We start from the raw sequence: 23,478 nt of genomic DNA on the forward strand, positions 1-23,478 counted from the left end.
GAAAAGTAAACAAATAAATAAAAGCTAAAAAAATATTTTTTTTCACTTAGGGGGCATTTTTGGGCATCCACAAAATTTTCCGTGCTACGAGCTACGGCGTAGCAATAATGCTACAGCGTACGAATATACAGTTAAAAAACATCTAGTACTATAAAAAAATCAAAGTTCAGTAACTAAATAATACGATAACTAATATGACATATTTGAAACATGTTTTGTAACCCCACAAATATAAAAAATATTTAAAAACATGTAAACCTATTTTGATAACAACTTGGCAATGTATTAAATGTAATACAATCCTTTTGACATGTACATTTCTGAGTTCTTGGCAATGTATCAAATATAATACATAACAGTTTCATGTAAGATTCTGTGTATTAAATGTTTTAAAATTCGACCGTGATAGAAAAATAGGAGATATCTGTGTATATTATATTTAAGACTTTTAAATCAAATAAAGTAAAAGTAAGCTATTTCATTATATTCATTGCAAACAATGTAATGAGGGTCATTTATTTACGCTGTTACATAAGAATATGATAATAGATTTAAAATAAAAAGAAAACAATACTTGGAATAAAACACATTTATTATATTACTTACATTATATTCTGACACCGCCAAGATAAAAATCCAGGACACCACTTATTAAAAATATCAGCCTCTTCAAGGTATCGCGATGCGACCACGAAAGTAAAATAATAGACTGAAGGTGTGGAGTTTAGCCGTCCAGACTTCCGTCGCTAGCTAGAGTCAGAGCGAGAATCAGCCCCTCCACTGGTGGACAGCCCTTTTTATGCTAAAATCCCCACCTTCATTCGAACGAAGTTTGTACAAGACAATTAAGACAACTTCCGGCTATCTATATTCAATTAATTTACTTATAAACTACTGTAATAACAATTCATAATTTCAGATAATTAATTTAAGATTTATCTAAGCGTTATTTATAATTTATTACATCACAACTCTATAACACATTACACACAACTAAAATGTACAAAGTGTACTTCCGGTTATCAAAATTAATTCACTATACGTTTAAGTACTTTTTATTATTATTTGTATTGCCTAATTATTAGTTTAAATTATGACTAAGTCTCTGTTGTCATTTATTATCTAACACGGCCATTCTGATAGATACTTCGTTCTCGAAGTATCAACAAATAATACTGATCATATACTTTTTACAATATAAATATACTTGTTAATATAAATACATATTACCGTTTCATAATCATGGATTCACTGGTAATTCGTAATCATAAATAATCATCCCATATCATACTGTGTACGGCCAATCACCCGCTGTCGATGAAGCTTAATCACCCGCGACAGTGATTCCGGACATCAGCCAAAGTAATACTCATAATAGTCACTTTATATTTCCAAGTATAATCATTTAACCACACCATCACATACAACCATTACATAATCGTTTATAATTGAATATATATTTTTAATACCTAAGTATTCAACATTTATTCCTCAAATTCACCAGGCCATAGCCGTAGCTTGTCTTTCGCTACGGTTATGTTCCTTAAATAGCCAATACCTCTTAATGAATACCTATCATTATCCTCTATGTTTATTATTTCATAAGGACCTTTATATTTAGGACTTAATTTATTATGACGCCTGTGGTCCTGATTAACATAAACAGTGTCTCCTATATTATATTGAATATTGTCTCTACGGGTTGAATCAAATCGGTCTTTTGAGTTTTGAGATACTATTTTCAAACGCTGTTGTGCTAGTAACCTATCAGCCCTAACATCTATTATTTCATCGTTATCATGTAATACCTCATCTAACCGAGCCTGTACAGTGGGGATATTAGAGTTCCTACCAACTAGTAACCGCATTGGTGAAAATCCCGTTGATTTTTGCACTGTAGTATTCAAAGAAAGTTGGACTTTACTTAGAACGTTCGGCCAGTCTGACACGTCAACACAGGTGGTACTTAACATGTTAGTTATTGTTGCCACATAACGCTCAACCTGCCCATTTCCACGAGGTGTACCCGTGGAAATCAAGTGGTGCCTAACCTGCCATTCTTCGAATAATTCTCGTATTGGCCGAGAATTAAAATTGGTGCCGCGGTCAGTTACAATTAAGGAAGGTGTTCCAAACATAATGACTGAATCACGAACTTTATTAACTAGTTCTTGAGCACCCATTGTTTTAAGCGGTTTTAAGATACAAAATTTGGTGAATCCGTCAATTATTATTAGCAAGTATTTGTAGCCATTGTTAGATACAGGGAAAGGCCCCGTACAATCCAAATGAACCGTATGAAACGGAATGGGTGTTTTATCAATAGGATGCAACATTCCTTGTTTTGGTCCAGAATGACCCTTTTTCTCGATACAAATTCGACAGTGATCTATATATTTTTTTACAAATTTAGAAATTCCCGGAAACCAAAAATACTCAAATATTTTCTGAAGGGTCTTTTCGGAACCAACGTGGCAATTGTCATCATGGAACAAACGAAGAATACTCAACCTACTTCCTTTGGGTACATACAATTTCGGTGCGGATGTGGGGTCTGCTTTGTAATATAAAATATTATTTTGAACCATGTACTGATTATTATCTAAATCACCCGACCGTACTCTTTCAATTAAAGCCTGAGTCTCTAAATCCTGATCCTGGGCGGTCTCTAACCAAGAACGCGGAGAGTTTATCAGATTAATAGATTCTGTTTTTGAAACTTCAGAGTTTACCTTTGCAGTTTGGGAAATCGCGGCTGACTTTTCATTCGATTCTGGGTTACGACTAAGGTAGTCTACATGACTAACATACTGACCTTTTCTGTACTCTACTTCAAACGTAAAATCTTGCATATAACTCCACCATCTAGCCACTCGTGGAGATATATCTCTTTTATTAAACGTAGATTTAATTGCATTACAATCAGTAATTATTTTAAATGTAATCCCCAAAAGGTAAGCTCGAAAGTGTTTTAAAGCATTGTATATAGCCAAAGTTTCCAACTCGTAGGAATGGTATCGGGATTCGCAGGGGCTTGTTCTTTTACTGAAATATGCTACAACTTTATTTAAACCGTTATGTTTCTGTAGAAGTATCGCGCCATAGCCTATTGAACTTGCATCAGTATGTAATTCCGTCGGTAATTCTGGATTAAAAATGGTTAATAAAGGTTCTTTTGTCAAATGGTCAATTACATAATCACGAGCCACTTGTTGTTCCGATCCCCATTCCCACTTTTGGTCATTCTGTAGTAGTTTAGTTATACAAGCCGTTCGATAAGCAAATTCCGGTATGAAACGCCTAAAATAACTAGCAAGACCCATAAATTGCCTAACCTGTTTTACGTTTGCCGGGATAGGGGAATTGACTAAAGCAGATATCTTTTTTTGACTCGGCTTAACACCTTGATGTGATATGGTTCTGCCCAAATATTCGACGCTAGTTTCAAAGAATTTACATTTTTTTATATTGATGGTAAATCCTGCATCACTCAAGGCCTTAAGCGTTTGGTCTAAATAATCAAGACCCTCTGAAATAGTCGTGAAAGGTATTAAAAGATCGTCTATGTAGACTAAAAGAAATCTTAAGTGCTTTACTGCTTTAGTTATGGCTTTTTGAAAAACTGAAGGACCATTGCAGATTCCGAAAGGCATCTTTAAAAACTCGTATTGATTATCGTTGGTAACAAACGAAGTGTATTTTATGGCTTCCGGTGCCACCGGAATCTGATAAAAACCGTTTTTCATATCAATGGAAATAAAGTAATGTGATTTTCCTAGACGATCAATCTGGTCTTCGATGAGGGGAAGAGGGTACCGTTCCTTTTCTATTATTTGATTTAACGATCTATAGTCAACACATAATCTGTCGCTGCCGTCAGCTTTTTTGACCAATAATACAGGACTCGCAAACTCAGAATCACTCTCTCGTATGATATTTTTTTGAAGTAAATCATTACAAATATTTTGTACCTTCTCCCTCTCAATCGGAGCCATACGATAGGGCCGATAATGAATTATTTTATCACTTTTCAATCTAATATTTAGTTGGCCCGTCTTTACTGTGCTCATATGATCGTCTCCCGGAAAAATAGAGGGATATTTTTTAAAAATATCGACAACCCTATCCTGCAAAGATTTATCCAAGTGTTCAAGGCGCAATAAGAGATCACTCATTCCCGAATTATCTTCAATTAAGCAAACTTGGGGCTGTGGCTCATTATTTTTAGTTTGTACTAAAACACTACCAGTCGAGTCCGTTACTAACGCTACATTACCATTCTTTACCGCATTTCGCCCGATTAAACAGTCATAGTGAAGATCATCATCCTTAACTATATTCAATTCTAATTCTATACATACGTCATGTGCCCTGATTGTTGCTTTTGTCGTAGCAAAAACATGAAGCTTCCCATTGCCTATACCGTTATAATATAAAGAACAAGGTAAGAAGGAACACCCAAGACGTTTCGCCACCGATTCTTTAATAACACAACAATCAGCTCCAGAGTCCAACAATGATTCTATTACAACGTCATTAATATAAATTTTTGTTAGTTTCTTGTCTAGTCACTTTGATTCAGATTCAGTGTTATTAATGTTTTTGTCTTGCTGTTGACGTTGAAAACATCTATCAGGTGAATGGCCCATTTTCTTGCAAACTGTACAAGCCACACGGTGAAAACATTTATCGAATGAGTGACCCACCTTGTTACAAAAAGAACAAGTGGTCTTAGTCGTTTGAATGTTTTCACTCACCGGTTCCTTATTATTGGACTGAGGAACGTTTTTAGGGCAGCGAACCATCAGGTGTCCATTCTTCCCACAAAGAAAACACGCTTTCTCTTCCCTACGTAAATCGTTACTATTTGATTTAAAACGTTTTAAATTATTTGAATTTGTCGATTGTGCAACAGTTTCTAAAGGTCTTTTTCTCGACGCCTTCTCATAAGAAGAAAGCAATGTTATCAAATCTTGAGTTGAACCTACCGCACTATTTAGACTCGATATCCTTACATTCACTTCGCTTATACCCCCACATACAAGTTCAATCAACTGAGATTCCGTGAAAGCTACCTTAGTGTTACGTAACAACCTTATCTTTTCCCTAGCGTATTCACAATAGGTATCGGCTGAATCGGAAATATACATAACAGCTTTAGACAATCTATCAGAAAGATTCTTTTTTTCAGGGTATAAATCTATAATGTCTTTACGCAAAACTTCCCAAGACCGTTCGGTCTCCGGCTCCCAAGTCTCGAACCATAATAATACAGAGCCCCGAAGGGCCTTACCGGCTTTGGCGGCTTGCTGAATGCTGCTCCATTTCATTTCAGCACCAAGCTTCTCAATCGATCTGCACCAAGCTTCTGCTCCGTTGTCGTTCTTTTCGGGGTCGTACAGCGGTAGCGCGACGTCATCGTGCCGCTGATTTGATGTCACTGCGTCGCGAATAGCTTTTACAAGCGATTCCAAAATCGGAGTTGGCTCCATGGCTTGTAAACATAGAAAAAAAGAAAAAAAATTAGGGGCGTGGTCTTAGATATTTCTCTTTTTAACGATCCCACTTCTGATGATAGAAAAATAGGAGATATCTGTGTATATTATATTTAAGACTTTTAAATCAAATAAAGTAAAAGTAAGCTATTTCATTATATTCATTGCAAACAATGTAATGAGGGTCATTTATTTACGCTGTTACATAAGAATATGATAATAGATTTAAAATAAAAAGAAAACAATACTTGGAATAAAACACATTTATTATATTACTTACATTATATTCTGACACCGCCAAGATAAAAATCCAGGACACCACTTATTAAAAATATCAGCCTCTTCAAGGTATCGCGATGCGACCACGAAAGTAAAATAATAGACTGAAGGTGTGGAGTTTAGCCGTCCAGACTTCCGTCGCTAGCTAGAGTCAGAGCGAGAATCAGCCCCTCCACTGGTGGACAGCCCTTTTTATGCTAAAATCCCCACCTTCATTCGAACGAAGTTTGTACAAGACAATTAAGACAACTTCCGGCTATCTATATTCAATTAATTTACTTATAAACTACTGTAATAACAATTCATAATTTCAGATAATTAATTTAAGATTTATCTAAGCGTTATTTATAATTTATTACATCACAACTCTATAACACATTACACACAACTAAAATGTACAAAGTGTACTTCCGGTTATCAAAATTAATTCACTATACGTTTAAGTACTTTTTATTATTATTTGTATTGCCTAATTATTAGTTTAAATTATGACTAAGTCTCTGTTGTCATTTATTATCTAACAACCGCAATGGAAATATTTATGCACTAACAGATAGTTAATGCATCAAAATGTAGATTATGGGAAAATACATATTAATCTAAGAAATAAGTGCAAAACATCCAATACGAAACGAAATTTGTTGTTTCCGCGGTGCCATGTTGATTATTACTAATTAATTTACAATGACACTTGTCTCCATTATTTTTTTCTATAATAAAGGAGGGTAGCTCGACATATTTATGGCAGAATTATTTTGTTAGGTAATAAAGTTAACCTGCTAGATTTTTTAAAGTTCCATGTATCACGGGTGTTACAATGCCAAGATAAGGGTTAAGTGAACCAAATTTAAGTCGCTATGTAGCAAAATTCTGGTTAAAATAATTTATATTGTAAAAATTTACGAAAAAAACTGTTTATTTTCTGCATAAGTATCGTGTAAAAACCATTGATGTACCAGAAAAAAAAATACAGGTGCAACAAATATATTACAAACAGGAAAATAAACAGTTTTTTTTGTCTCCTGTAAAGTAGCTAAAAAATACATGGCGATTTTTTTATTCGCACCGACGATTTACGCTATCGAGAACTACACTACTTTATTATATATCTCGTTTGCACTAATATGCAAGTACGAGCGAGATGTATAGAAAGTAAATTACGTTCTCGACGGCGTTTATGTCAGTGCCAAACTGATGGTAGCCGTACTGTAGCGGATAAGGATTTATTCCCCCAACGTAAACTTCCGACACCATTTGAAATTCATTCTTCAACGTGTGATGTAATAAAAATAGCAGCAGATATAGCAGCACTGTGATAAATTATGCACCCCTCGATTTGGAGATTGCTCAGGCGGTGCATTAACGGAGCCTTTGATATTTTTCCACGTAAAGGTAATGGAAGTCAAACGCGTATTGTGGCGGAATTATGATGTGGAAATTGTCATGTAACATTTTCTTGTATGATGTTGAAGTTTTATGAAAAAATACTTTTATTGCCTAAATCGGAATGTTCTCATGCAATATCGTTACTAATTGATAAATCAGAAGAAGTAAAAGTACCTATAGACGTTGAGAACGCATAATAGATGGTATTATAATTTGTCAAAGGACTGTCTCTTCTCAAACATAGACAGGGAGATCATACTATCTTTGTCTTACACTAGTACTAGCACCCAAAAGAAAAGGAAGAGTATAGTTTTTTTTTTGTTCTTATTTACTAACAAATTGGTTTGACCAACTATACGTACCTACGTGCGGGATAAAACATAATTTATTAACCGACTTTCAAACCATTTGATATTCCTTCCTAGTCATTCGAAGTCGTAACTATGTATGGGATGCATTATTACTGTCGTCATATTATTATTACCAACATAAATTTAGAATGTAAGTACCTACCAAATTCCTTTTCTAGCAATGCCGACATTTCCGACCTGCCTAAACCCGTAAAACTCATAGCAATCCAATTGTAAAAAGGCGGCCGATGGATTGGCCGCTTTACAGCCGCTTTACGCCCGCCGTAAAGGCTGAGTAATTAGTCCACGACATTATTCGACTCCTGACGCCTGCCACCGCTAGGAAAACTGCCCATTTCATTTCAATTAATCTAATGGTTATTGATTTTTTTTTCCTGTTAATATTACATTTGAAGGGTACACGGAAAGAACATGTCTAGTCACTTTTTTCGGAAAAAGAGATTTTTATCTCAAAATAAAGAGCTCTTAATTAACTATTAGTTATATCTTTCGCTACCACTGTATAATAAATGTAACACAACTTTTTTTTTGTTAAATAATACCTGGTCACGGAATTACCATACGTTGACATTGTTCTAAATTTTAAAACCGCGATTACTCAAAATGTTACTGAAGTGACTAGACATATATGTTCTTTCCGTGCACCCTTCGTGTAGGTTAAGTAGCGTTTAACTCATGATCGCTTTTAGAGGCAAAAGGACAAATAGAAATCCCAAACTAGCAAACCTCGAACCTCGTATGTTTTTTTATCAATCGCCAAAGTCATTTACATGTAAGTACTTCCAAATACAACATTTTCACGAGCACATTCGAGCTATTTACTTTCTAATGTACTAAGTATAGTATAGTATGACCATTTTCGTTATTAGAGAAAGTTACGAAAAAGGCGCGAAATTCAAAAATAATAGGCACAGATACCATTCATACTTCTCGTAGAAACTTAGAAACGGAAATAGTTGTAACACGTTGCTTAGTAATATAGAATGTAATTTAGGATGAAAAAATTAAACAGTTTACTTAGATTTGATATTAATTTAATAAAGACACTTTGTCCTATGATCATGAGATCATGACCACCCCTAAATGGAGTCACCCGAACTCAGATAAATAAGTTCACACCCTATTAAGCTGCGGTGATTCAGCAAATGGCCGCGGGGGTAGTGTGGCGCCGGCTTAAGGTGGGGGATAATGAAAACGATAACTTATCTAAAATGAGATATTCTAGAAGCATTTTGCTAAAATGATGTATCTATGATGCTGAAGTTCAAAGTGTTCAAAACTTGAAATATTTTATGGCAAACAGTTTTTTTAAAGTATATTTGTAATAATCTGATATTAGATATTATGTTGTATTTGAATACTTTTTATGATGATTCAACCTCTCTGAGGCTCGTGGATATCATAGAAGGATAGATTTATGCTTAGTTCGTATGAAACGACCTTCATGAACGGAAGCATAACGAGCATGTACCTAATTCTCAATTAAGTGAACCAATGCCCATAGTATAATAATAACCCGGAACATATTCCCTTGTCTCGCAAGACAGTAGGAAAACTTGCAAATGGTCCTAAAGCGGACAAAATTTTGACGACAAACCGTCCAGGGTTGTCATTCCAAACACTTACGAAGCAGGGATGTTGCGAATATCCGCATCCGCATCCGCAACCGCGGAACTTCCGCATGATTTTCAACATCCGCATCCGCATCCGCATCCGCATAAAATCGATGCGGATTTAATGCGGATGCGGATGTGGAACAGGTCGGTACAGGAACGTCTTAGCATTGGCGTAAGTGCTAGACCGCTAGGTAATTTAGTCATTAACCAAAAAACCTATTAGAAATGAGCAGTCAAGCGTGAGTGGGACTTAATGTACGGAACCCTTGGAACGCGAGTCCGACTCGCACTTGGCCGGTTTTTTGAAATAAAAATTACTAAAATGTAATATTTGACGTTTTTTATGGTACTATCTTGACATCCGCATCCGCATCCGCATCCGCGGATGTGAGCCTTTAAAAATCCGCATCCGCGGATGTCAAAAAATCGGCATCCTCAACATCCCTGTTACGAAGCAAGCGAGTCGAGGGCTCAGAAGGAATGTCTATGTATAATACGCGCTCTCTCAAATAACCTAAAGTTAATACAGATGTCCAGGTCCCGTCATACTAGTTGGCCGGGAACTGGAGCGGTCCGCGCTCGTGTAGCCAATAGGAATACTAGTCCAGTGCAAGTTTACCTTTCCCCTCCATTATCTCATTAGACCCCATTGAGGGCTAATGTAGCGAAAACGGGGCATTTGACAGATATTCACAATTTGCTAGTAACAGAATGTGATTATACCTAATTATAACCCTCGCTCGTATTTTAGAAATTGACTTTAGTAACTAGCAGTGGCGGCGCGTCAAACATATCCATAGGCAAGCCGGGGCTAATTTGGCTTACATATTTCCTTTACAATTCTGCTCAACGTCCAAAAACAGGCAAGCCGGTGAGAATCGGCTTTTATGGACGCACCGCCACTGGTAACTAGTAAGTTTAACTTTACAGATACGTGTCAAGCCTGAACAGTGAACAGTCAAGGCGAATATAAAGGGTAAATGCAGTTCATGATAGTTAATTGACTGGTTAGACCAATATTTGGTTGCAATTGCATTGCAACCAAATATTGCATTTTGCATTTTGGTTTTGACTATTTGAGCACACAGCAATGCGTAATTTGTACTTACTGTAAAATGGGTTTAAAATACATATAAACTATCCTGTTATGATGTTCAACACAGGGAAGGTAATCAGTCTCTTCCATTGTTTTCTTATATCTACCCAGGTTTATAGGTACAGGTTGTTTTCTTAAGACCATAATTACAATTGTAAGTTAATATTGTTCCACATTTACGGCATTAACTTCTATTGTTATACAATTAAAGGAAGTGCCTCAGGGCAGTGTACTCGGACCAGTCCCTTTTGCTCCCGGTATTGTCCTTAATAAAGGTTAGTCCCTAATAAAGGTATTCCCTACATGGAAATGGTCTGAATTAAATTATGTATGTTAATATTTATAAGACATTTTAAAAGTTTGTTTTGTGTTATTATTATTGTACCCTTGTCGGTTAGTATGTATTTACCTTAGCACATGTCTTTTTTGTTAAGAATCTAGTACGAACTGCGTAATTTTGTTTTCTAATATTATTTATATCTTTCAAACCAAAACATTCAGTTTAGTTTTGGTTTCTTATACATATTATAAATGTTATTTTTAAATATCTTCATCTATTGTATAATTAAATACTTAGGTGTGACTAAGTTAAAAAAGTTCTAAAATGTTATATGTACCCCTATATATTTAAGATATTGCACTGAATGTTAAATAACATTTGGGAAAAAAACATTACAATCGATAACAACCCCTGCAACGTGAATTGGCACTTCTATCTCTGCTGTAAGCTAGCTGCCAGTATTTGCATTTTATTCTAAATATCTTTTCTTGTACAAAAGATACAAATCAACAGCAGGCCAAACATTTTATTTCTATAGGTCTGGAAAGTTAGCTAACTATATTTACTATCCTTAGCTACTTCGGTCATGTTACGCGCAGGGAAGACGACGCCATGGAGAGGCTTGTTGTTCAGGGCAGAGTGGGTGGCACAAGACCCAGATTGCGGCCCTCAATGCGATGGACCGACCAAGTTAAAAATCTCACCGGATCACCTTTAAATCTGTGCGTGCGGAATGCAGAAAATAGAGAAGGATGGCGGGAAATAACGAAAAAAGCCGTACAACGACCCCAATGACCACGACTGCTCTGACAAGATTATCCGACTAAGAAGAAGAAGAGATATTTACTATAAAAATATGTATCTAAATAAATTAAAAATAAGTTATCATTTCTACTAACATTTGCTGACATACATACACATGACATACGAATATATGTCATGTAGACATGCTTGGTGGTGGTCTTAACACATTCACTGCCAGTGCGAGCTACGTACTACACGTGTAGCCGATGTCGAGCTTCTTCCCCTTTGTAGCGAAAAGCACTTACAAATATTGAACCCGCCTAGCGGGTCGCTGGCAGTGAATGTATCTTTCATTAAGTCATCATACACAAGTGCCATGATACCGATCTGCCCTGTCTTAACTGATATTGGAATTGTACTCGTAATATCAAAAACGTATCTTAATTTTAGAAATTACTTCGTTAAACAGCAGAGTTTCTTTTGTTGTACAGTCTAGGTATTAAATATGGCCACGGATAAAGTGCCAAAAATATGTATACACGTATATCTTATTGCCCGAAAATTAAGGTAGAGTGTAACTACATATTGTCGATATTGAACACCTTGACTGTATCTATTTAAATTAAAAGCAAGCAATTTCTAGCTCTATAGATGAATCTCATAAAATAGGTGGCTTACATTATACATTATTAGCATTGCAGAGTGTAGGTAAGTATAACTCCTCGAAATAATGCCAACAACAAAACGTAGGGGACACGAATTGCTGAAGTGTCCATCCAAATCAAGAGTGATGGGACGTGGGCGACTACTTTTATAAATTTATCTACTAAGTACAATTTACTTTGAAACTAACAGCCACAATCCACAATCTCCACATGGCAACAACTACCTAATACTGGCAATTATATGGCCACGAATTGATAACTAGGTATTTGACAGAAAATAAGACGCTATTAGCTTTGATAAATGATAAATGTATATAGCGCAACGATTTTGCATTAGAGAACGAGGTTATTTGTTCAACGAACGACTATTAATTTCAACGAATTACCATTAAAACTATTTATTTAAAAGCATTAAACTGTACTTGGTTGCTCGTTACTTGGTAGTGTTAGTGGGTGGGTCTGCTGTTGTTTTATGTTTGATGAAACCAGCACCTTCGCCATCGCCGCGGGAGACTGAGCTAGATTATGGTAATGTCTCTAATCGGACGACCTCAGTTGAATGGGTGCCTTGCAATATACCCATTATCATAATGGCTTCATATAAACATGTTAGCAGGTTTAGTGATAAAATATTGGAATTATAATAATATGCAGTTTACAATGCAGTATATACATATAGGTGTACCGTTTTTGAAATGATCTAATTACTATGTAATAAAATGCTAACAGTATGTTTTACATGTTAACTTAAAGGGGAGGGATAAAACGAAGAAAAGTGGAAACAGAGTTCATGTATCGCCATCTGTAGGCACTTTCAGGTTAAAGGTATCATTTCACGATGGCATACAGGGAATTATAACTAATTTCACACCCACGAAAAAAATTGTGACTTACAATGTTTTATTTTTATTTTTATTAAATTGTTTGTTTTTATAGTGTTAAGGAACTAAATCAAATAAATTACCTTGATACATTTATCAGAACACACCTCAAAAATAATAACCTATAAAATTTCGAAGATATAATCATGAGGTTTATGCTTCTGTGTAGGTATCTCAGCTCATCAATTTAAATCTCTATTTTGTGTTTTAAATAAAAACAACAAGAACTACATTTATTCATACTACCTCATTTGTATCTAATTTAAATCTACGTAAATTCCTAACATGTGAACCTACGTAATAAATACGGTGGTTAGAGTAAGTAATGTAGGTCCAAAAAGGATAGTGCTTAGGTTGCCCTTTTCATTATTTTAATTTGGTTTTGATGTCAACAAGTCTGTCTACGTCAGTATGTAGTTACCTACCTTCAGCTATTACGTACGTCCTTTAAACTGTTTTACTTGTGTATTTTTGATACGCCTACATATTCTAAGAGTAGTTCATATGAATTACTTAAGTACAAAAAATTTACAACTTTTAATTCAAAATTATTCAGCGCACACATATAAAACCAATTTTTAAGACAACAGACACAAATAAATGTGTTTAATGAAATATACTGTAAAGGGTAGTTGACCGACTAGTCAAATCAGTTTCTTTTTTCGAACCGTCAAAACGATTAGCCACGTTTTGGTAGGAAAGTTGTATTGCAATTTATTTGATGCTGACAGTGCCAAAATGTACTAGTTATTAACCCCTCATTTCCCAGGACCTCTTGGTACTTGGTACCTATCGTTTGTTAATTGTTCGATTGTACTTACAGCGTTAAGTGCCTCGATTTCATAGTGGCTCAGCCTATACGACGCGTCTGAGCCCACCAATTTCGGAGTAGACCTGAAACAAAAAGATATATAAATATAAACTGCTAAATACTACTACTTTTATTATGAGCTACAAGACACTAGCTAGACGGAGTGTGGAAGTGTCGGCTGTAGGTATTAAAAAGCCATCTGCTAAATGTTTTTAAACAATTAATTTCGTTTGGCCACGCATCCGTAAGCTACATCTACAGAGGTTATTTATTTAAGCTAAATAACTATTTACTTACTCAACTTTCTGGAACTCAAACGAACTTTGTTATATTCGTGTTGCGTACCTTTAATATGAGGTTAAAATAAAGTTTATTTAGTGGAGTGCTAAAGTTCTTTGTACTGCACTGAGCCAGTGGAACAGTGCGGTATAAAAGTTATCCAGGTGCCTTAGCCGACGTTTAATTATTAACATTCATAACCGTTGGTAAGTGAATTTATGAATGTATAGCTCTTGGCTAAATTGTGTAGCGTCAGTTAGAGCGAGGTTACAATTCTCGGCCCAGTTTAGTGTTCATAGTTTGTTTTTCTGCTATTATAGGGTATTTGACTACTAAATCTGTTTCTTTTTTCGAACTGTCAAAACGACTTTGCTACTATGGAATTTATATGAAACACTGGCATGTGTCGTCACAATCAAATTACCTACTCTTTGGGTTATATACGGGTTTTAAAATATAAATTGTGTTTAAAATAACTGCTGTCTACGTTTCTCTATAACCTTCTGGTGTTTATGCATGGTGTAAAATAATTTATTTGAAATATTGTCAAATACCCTATAGGTACTTACTTAGTAATCGCATATGGTAATGTTAAAGGTACTTTTATAATACAACTGGGGTATTTAGTAAACAGTCAAGTGGGCTGTGTAATAAGTATATCTCAAACAATGATTTATAACTCAAGATAGGTTATAGCAGGGTTATAGGCGTTCCAAAATTGAAGCGCCAAATGTGACAAATTGGACAAGTTGCCTTTAGACGCGCCTGGACAAGCGCGAAATGTGCACGTGCTAACGAGCTCCGGCACACCAAAGGAGAAAAAGACGACCTTATGTTTAACAACGAGCGTGACAAAGATGGATAGAATGAGAAAATTAATCAAAAATAACAGATTTCTTCGTAGGCAGAGAAATAAATATGGAAGTATTTTTTGTGCTCCTCAAGTATGAGTATAACCTATCTATGGTTATATAATATCATTGATCTCAAATAGTTTTTGATCCTTGAATACTTTCCAAATAGATTTATTTAGCACTTAGCATTTTTGATCGCACATTTAACTTTTTATGTTTCGCTGTCAACGTTTTATTTAATATAAATCTTATGTATAATTATTATAGTATTAATTCAACTGATTTATTAATTTTATTTTAAAAACGGAATATAAGACATCCTGTTTAAACGAAAAGTAATAATGTATCGGGATGCCAGCTGCAACGAAAATTAAGTGAGTATTTCTATACATTATTTAAGTTTCAATTGTTTTTTATCAACGATGTCATATTGGCTATGCTTCCCAGGCCCAGGACACGTATTTTTTCGGATTTTGGTCAGGGGCGGCTGGTAGCTATGTATTATGGGTGTTCACTCACAATAAAAACCGGCCAAGTGCGAGTCGGACTCGCGCACGGAGGGTTCCGCACCATCAACAAAAAAATAGAGCAAAAAAATCGTGCTTGTTGTATGGGAGCCCCCCTTAAATATTTATTTTATTTTATTTTTAGTATTTTTTGTTATAGCGGCAACAGAGATACATTATTTGTGAAAATTTCAACTGTCTAACTATCGCGGTTCATGAGATACAGCCTAGAGACAGACGGACGGACGGACGGACAGCGAAGTCTTAGTAATAGGGTCCCGTTTTTTACCCTTTGGGTCATTTTGGTTGCATGATAAATTACATGAATCGTAGCGAATTCACAGCAGTTTTTTCTACAAAGTGTATTTCTATTACCTCCATAATTACTGTTTTTCCTCAACAGTGGCACCGTACCCTTCGCAGGTAAGACAAATACGCTCATTTCCCGCGGAGAGCGCCCGAACGTCCGCGTCCGGACAAATTGTATCCGAACTTCTTATTCCGTATCCCGAGCTCTAATTGAATCGCGCAGCGGATGCGAAAACACTTTGAGATTGAAACCAATCCAAACTTACATTTTGATATCAAAGTGATGTCATTTTGTTATTTAAATTACTCACTCGTACTTGTTCATATATTTATTGATGCAAGCGAGACGCACAAGCAAATGTTAACAAAATGCCATCATTTTGGCATCGCAATGTAAGTTGAAATTGACTTCATTGTTCCATGTTTGACAAATTTTAGAGTTACATTTTATTTTTAGAGTTACATTTTATTTATATATAATCCATTTGACCCTTCTAGATCCCAGCCAGAACCATTTGTTTGGTTTAAAATTTCTCTTTTATAAAATGCCTGTCGGTTGCAGGGTCCAGGGAGGTTACAATTTATGGTATTGCAGTCGTTATTTAAAACATACCTTCAACCTTCATTAAATCATGCAATGTTTAAATTTATTACTCTTCTATTCGTTTTGAAGTGAAGCATAACGTACTAAATACACAATGGTAGTAACTTCTGTCAGGAAACACAGTGCTCAAGATATGGACCTCGACAAATCCTTTAAATTATAACTTATAATGGAGAATGATATCTGTAAAGCGATATTAGTGTATATTTATATACTTAGTGCTTTTATACCGCAAGTAGTACATCCGTTTAGCAACTTTATCACAATGATATTATTTGACGTTAAGATCCCAGAATAAGGCCACCGCGTGCTCACGAGAAGGCGAAAAGTTTTGCCGCCTCCGTTTTATTTATGGCGGCCCGCGGTGCAAAATCGCTATTTTTTTATATTCCACGTTGACTGATTGCCACAAAAACTGATTTAATCTTCAAGAAAAGAGTTATGGCTTTAAATAATTTGGGACTTTCACATTAAGTTAAGTAAATACTAGATTATTAAATTGTACAACGGGACTTAATCGCGTATCTAAGTTTTAAGATTTACCTCCGACGTTTCGAGGACGGCGTTGTCCCCGTGGTCTCGGAGAAGACTGGCTTAAGTTGACATCAGCATCGTCTAACCGCGCGAGTTTTTCGAACTACCCGCACTTGATCTTGTTTATCCACTTGAACGTTTTGCGCACTAGGGATGTCACTCTGTCGACACACAACACTAACGATATTCGATTTATCGACTGTCGATATTCGTTTACGCTTACATTTACTAATGACTGGATTCCATGTGGATGAGATCTTGAAACCCTCGTCCCGATTGAAATTACTATGTTTTTTGATTTCAATGGCTTCCCGTACTTTTCTGCTGTAGAAATGACGATCCGTGGACAGGATTTTAGGGTTATGCAGCTCAATCCAGTGGTTTGGTCCTGACTCCAGTAAATGCTCAGCCACGGCAGACTTGTTCACCTGTCGATTTTTGACAGCTGCAATATGTTCCTTAACTCTTTCTGCTATTGTGCGCTTTGTTTCTCCGATATAGGAACTACCACAACTGCAATCAATTTTGTAAACGCCAGGTGACTGATACGGAATAACGTCCTTCGGTGACCTTAGGCTCCCTGCTACTTTGAATAAAGGAGTGTACACCGTCTTTATAGAGTACTTTCCAAGTACCGTGCCAACTTTATCGGTTACCCCTTTTACATACGGCAAAAATGCCGGTTGTCTGGAGAATAATAATAGTAATTTCAATCGGGACGAGGGTTTCAAGATCTCATCCACATGGAATCCAGTCATTAGTAAATGTAAGCGTAAGCGAATATCGACAGTCGATAAATCGAATATCGTTAGTGTTGTGTATCGACAGGTGACATCCCTAGTGCGCAAAACGTTCAAGCGGATAAACAAGACCAAGTGCGGGTAGTTCGAAAAACTCGCGCGGTTAGACGATGCTGATGTCAACTTAAGCCAGTCTTCTCCGAGACCATGGGGACAACGCCGTCCTCGAAACGTCGGAGGTAAATCTTAAAACTTAGATACGCGATTAAGTCCCGTTGTATAATTTAATAATGTGTATAAATCGTGAAAGTTTAAATCAATGTAAATACTAGATTTCGTATATTTTCCAAAAGCATCGATTATACCTAGATAAGCACACATGCACAATTGCACAGTCTTGAATAATAAAAATAGTAGGTATTTCTCGGAATAAATTTCAAAATAAAGACAACCACTTTTATTGCCTTTTGATCTGTCTGAGAAGTTACAAACATGAATTGAAATCTAAAACTTGTTCGTGAAGTGCAGTCAATAGTCAATGTTATGCAAAGCGACGATTCTATCCTACAAATATTTCACTTACCTACAGACTTCATATTCACATTTTGTTTTTATAGTAAAATAATAATGTGAATTTAGAAAGACATCATAGTTTTGTCTTCATTCTGACAATGGTAAGACCACATACGGCTCAAAGATATCTCTGACCCGAGACTGACTCGTTAATGTTGCCGAGGAAATTAGGCGAGCGAGGCCAATGGCAAGGCGAAATCATATATTAGGCCCGTGATTACCTAGCACTTTGCTCTTGGGTACATACAGTGCTAGGTCGGTTACGTAATCAAGTTATTTTATATAACAAGATTAACAAAAAGGTAAGTAGTAAGTTCAGCAGTGTCGTATTAGATTTACATTAAGATCTATTTATATTATGATCGTCAAGTAGGTAAATAACTATTAACTACATTCAAATGTCAAGCAATAGGCACACAATTCGGAACTAAGGTCAACCGAGGTAAATGCGTCACTTGCGGTAAATGCGTCTTTTAAAGATTTCTTCTAAACGGAACATTTTAGAACTATTGCAACCCCCTCGTTTGAAGTGTGGTCACTGAACTTTTAATGCAGACGGCTATTAATAATAGTTATAATATGTTGCGTTTCGAAGATACCTTTAAAAGACGCATTTACCTCAAGTGACGCATTTACATCGGTTGACCTTACCATTACTCATCGAATAGTTAACCAAATTATTACTTAACTAAACTAACATATGAAGTTTGTTTGAATTACCTATTACTCGTATTTAAATATATCGAAGTCCTGTGTTTGATACTTGTATGTTTATATTACCTACAAAATTTTCATAATTATCCAACAGTTGAAATGTGGTTGAATTAATAAATTCCTAATAAATTGTAGCTTTATGATTGTAATATAGACCTACGTTTGTGAACTCTTGAAGTACTTACGGAGAAACCAGCCCGCTTAGCATAACTTGCTGCACTGTCGCGCGCGCGACAGCACAAGACAAGTCATGCTAAGCGGTCAGGTGAATGACCTACGATTACAACACACATAACCTCACAAGAATATTAATGTCGAAAAATTTAGTACTTTAAAGCCTCTGTTTCAAATTAAATCGGCAGTTGTATTTTAAAAATGTCAATCATCGGTATAAGGTGAACCAGGATCTATTGAGGGTGCGCCATGTTACGGAAATTTGTTGGTACTAATTTCTAGCAATGGCAACAATTTTAATAATAGACAACATCTACCCTCTATGATAGTTGTCAATATTGACAATGTAAACATTGCTTTGTCTAGTTTCGTGTGAATTATTATTAGACTGCAATAATCATGCCGAAAGTTTTAGATTTTACAAAGAAAAAAGTTGTAAATAGTGTGTATATAGTTATTTATTGGAAAAAAAAACGTGCGCGAGAGAAATTTCTTCCATTAGAAAACATAACGAAATTAGCATCTGAATTGACGGGTAAGTTTCAAACTTATAGACAAATGTCACTATAGTCAGGTCGTCACGATTTGGTTGATGTCTTAATGACTGAAGAATATTTAGATCCCGATTTCAACTATGCTGATTAGAACATATTTGGTACGTTAAATAATTTTATTTGTAAAATTATCTATATAAATTCTTATTTATACCTAACTCTTGCGTTACTTATTGACTTTACGCTATTCATTTTATCTAAATCGAGTCAGCTATTTAAGCGTAAAAACCGAAGAAATATCCAAACATCAAACTTCGCACTTATTAAAGTTGTCGGAATAAAACAAAAATCATCTGCCAATTTCCATTGTCCCCACTATACAAATTGTTGCTATATAAAATTCAAAACGAGCGCCCTCTTGACAATACTCCCAAAGTTCTGGTTTATCTATACCTATCAAAAATATGTAAGGATTAGTATTTTCTTTGGAAATTTAGTAAGTTTAGCAACAGCAATAATAAGTTTGTCAATACACAATAACATGAAAATGACACAATAGTATGCCCGCGAAAACAATGTACTTAAGCATGCTCTTCTCAGCTTTACGCCATGGGGACATGAGGCGAGGGAGCTTGGCTTATAGAAGTAGTTCCTTGAGCTGTAGTATTAGGGTTCATAATAATAATGTAGAAGATTTTACGACTGAAAAACATAGTAATTTCGATGTCGAAGGTAAACATCGAACACGTGTTAAGTAGGGTGACAAGACAAGCAACTCACTTCCTTTAATTTTATATACAGAACTAATTTTTTTTTAAAGTATGACGATATAGTTATATGTCTTCGTATATAATATAGGTACATATATTTACTAACCGCAAGAATTCATTTACTTAGCGCTCTGCCCCTTAGCCCCCTGATTAACAGTCCGCCGGACGATATCGGCCTGTCAGTTAGAACCAAAAGTTGATAGTTCCGAACAACTGACAGGCCCATATCGTCCGGCGGACTGGTAATCAGTGGGCCCCTTTACCTAGTTATAGTTTGTGACAAAAACTGTATTTCTCATTGGCAGCAGAGCTGCATCTGGAGCCACGTCTTTAACAATACTATCTACATAGGTATTCGTTTTTAGGCGTACACATAGGTATGTATAATATATCATTCCATAAATGCAACGAGAAAATTCAACATCCCTTCATACTCAAATTAAATTCTAGCACCTCTAAATTCTAAATCTAAGCCAGGAGCTCAACCAAACCCATCTGTATAGTTTGCGAGCTGTTCTAATATGCCGAGCGTCGTTTCTCTCGCTGCAGAGACTTGTAGGCCGAGATGAATAGGCTTTGGTAACGCGCCTCTGAATTGTCTGGAAGGTTAAATAAAATAAATGAAATCCTTTTAAATATTACATACCGTAAGAGAGACATACATTTTTTAATCAGTAAATATGTTATAATATATTCCTTGCCCTTAGAGGTATATTCCCGTAATAAGTACGAGTATTAAGCTGCGGATAAATAATCGGGATCATTAACACGCAACTAACGCATTTGTCGCGCAATATTTACTGAAAACCAGCTCCATCGAGTAGGTAATGAAATTTTGTGGATAATATTATAAAACATGCCGTATTCATTTGGCACTTACTTAATTAAACAACATTGAAAACCTTGTCACCCTACTAACACATCTAGCTGTCACCATCACGATTCTCACAATCCAGTTACTTTACTGACGAGTTGTCACGTTCGTCACGCGTCTCATTGTCTCGTGAAATGTTTACCGATTAACCTTTAGCTCTGTAACTATTTCGATACTTTTGTTTATTAGGTTTTTTTATTTATTGAATGGTAGGTTAGGTTTTTTATTTGTTAATTTCCTTTTTATTTATTGAATGCTACAATTTATTACAGTAGCCGAGCGGCAAACAACCATAAATCCTAACAATAAGCTTTTAGCGGCAGCTATAGCATATGCACGATTGCAAATATATATAGGTACATATTGCTTATATATTTATGTTCATAGATGTATACAGCTTAGGTTTAGATTTATAAATTGAGAAACAAATCTTTCGCCGTCATTGTCAACAAATTCCTATCTCAAAAGCGTTAGTGACATAAAAACAAACATACTTTTTATGCCAAAGTCGATCCAAAATGCGCGGTTAGTTGGTACAGACACACATAATAAATACGAATCCATTTCCAGAATGGGCCGCATATAGAAAAACAAATAACAATATATCATCCCCTAACCGCATTATGCAATGCATCCCCTGTTTACATTTCAGAACGCAAAGTTTGTTAGTATTTACTAATTGACACACAGACACCCCCTGCTAAGAAAATAACCGTAAAATTTACACCCCCGCGCCCTTAGACAGAAATAACAGTTTTGCCAAACATCTGTCCGGCCCCATATTGGATCTATTAGTACAATTGTATACGCGGTAAACAGAAGTGTGAAGAGATGGGCATTAACATTAAGTAGTTTTTTTACAAGCTTCTGTTGTCACTTGGATTTTGTGTATTAATAAAATGGTGCGATGAACAGAAAGGGCTTACGTTCAACGATGTTTTTATTAGTCCGTGACATCGTAAATCAAATGCGGTGGAACCAGATTTCCCTTATGTTTATTTTTTTTATATGATTTCATATTGCAAAGGGAAGCATCAACTCCATTACAAAATTGCTAAGTATATGGTAGGTAAGTTTGCAGTTTTCTTAACTTACGACTTTGACGATCCTTCTCAGGTGAATTTTTTTCATATTATTAACTTATTTGGTTTGGATTAAGTATCTTGTTATTATTTAAATGTATTTCTGACGATCACAATATAGATTCTTATAAATTGACATTAATGTAATTTGTACTGTAATCATATATTGTGAAATAAATAAATCTAATCTAATCTAATCTTAATCAAATTTAGTATCGTGAAATTAAGTAACAATCTTAATATCGGACGCTTTTTGCACGGGTACAATCGCAATCAGTTGTCACATTCCAATTACGACCCGTCTTAATGTTAATACTGTTTACTACAATCAATAGGTGATCAATTTTACCACTTATAAATTACCATCTACTGTTTAGTGCTTTAGGAAAATAGACCAAGTCAATGTAGTCAGTAGTCGCGTCTTTTAAATGTTGGCCTCAAAAGTCCCTAATTCACTACTAATAAGTTATCTAAAGTATTTATCGACATTCCTTGTAAGTATGTATGTAATAACAAATTATTTTGAATCATATTTAAAATTAGTGTTACTCCTGTTTTGTAAGAGGGAAAAATACCGTATTTAAATAGTCGATGACGTTAAGTAGGGTTGTCGAAGCCATTTTTGGACCAAAATAAATGTAAATTCTATTGTGAATATGTCGGATGGTGTCAAACACATGGCTCTCCCGTCCCTCCAGCTATCGCTTTCAGGGCGACCTTGTAAGGCATCCGTTTATTTTTATATCGCTACCCCGATAGTTCACATTTCACGTCCCAGTAGGGCAATATCATATTTTTGTCTACGCGACTAGTTGGGAACTACTTGAAGTTAAACCAATTCCCTTGAGCCGCAAGTTTGTTTTCGGAAATTCCCAATACATTTTTACTCAATACTAACATTTTATATTAAAATAAACTACCTGTGACAAATACCGAAGTGATCCCGTCCCAATTAAACAAAATTTGACACCGAACATAAACTTAAATTAACAATTAACGAGTGTAAATGCGCAAAAGTAATTAATGGGGTAAATGGTCAATATAACAGTCCCCTCACAATGTCATACAGTTGACGCTTCATAATTTTGTTTGCCGATGCCCTTATTGTGATAACGATTCGTGCCTTATTACTTATAGAATATTTATTTAGTAAATGATTTGTTTTGATTTGTACAAGTTATTGCGAAATAGTCAATTATTACCCAAACATCACACATTTTACCATTCATAACGACTGACGACCACGAACTTCTTAACTTTTTTTTTACAAACGTTACACATTATTTCCGAGCGCGTCTTACAACTGGGACTGGGAGTTTGTTCAGAACGGAGTAAGTAAGTATCATC

The 23,478-nt window shown here is 35.5% G+C and overlaps 1 protein-coding gene and 1 long non-coding RNA gene across 3 annotated transcripts in view; both read right to left on the reverse strand.

The window, feature by feature from the left end:
- LOC134650365 (kinesin-like protein CG14535) overlaps positions 1-23,478 on the reverse strand; it is a 317,841-nt gene that overhangs the window by 266,095 nt on the left and 28,268 nt on the right. For both annotated transcript variants that reach the window (XM_063505326.1, XM_063505321.1), the window contains exon 2: positions 13,635-13,707. In XM_063505326.1, the coding sequence (XP_063361396.1) occupies positions 13,635-13,707 (73 nt within the window). The remainder of the gene's footprint in view (positions 1-13,634; positions 13,708-23,478) is intronic.
- On the reverse strand, positions 3,085-6,252 carry LOC134650534 (uncharacterized). Its single transcript, XR_010097045.1, has 2 exons — positions 6,157-6,252; positions 3,085-3,245 (listed from the first exon to the last, which is right to left on the reverse strand). It is a non-coding gene; the product is annotated as an uncharacterized LOC134650534 (long non-coding RNA).

Source organism: Cydia amplana, chromosome 1 (assembly GCF_948474715.1).
Source record: "Cydia amplana chromosome 1, ilCydAmpl1.1, whole genome shotgun sequence".
In the NCBI taxonomy this organism is placed as follows: Eukaryota; Metazoa; Arthropoda; class Insecta; order Lepidoptera; family Tortricidae; genus Cydia; species Cydia amplana.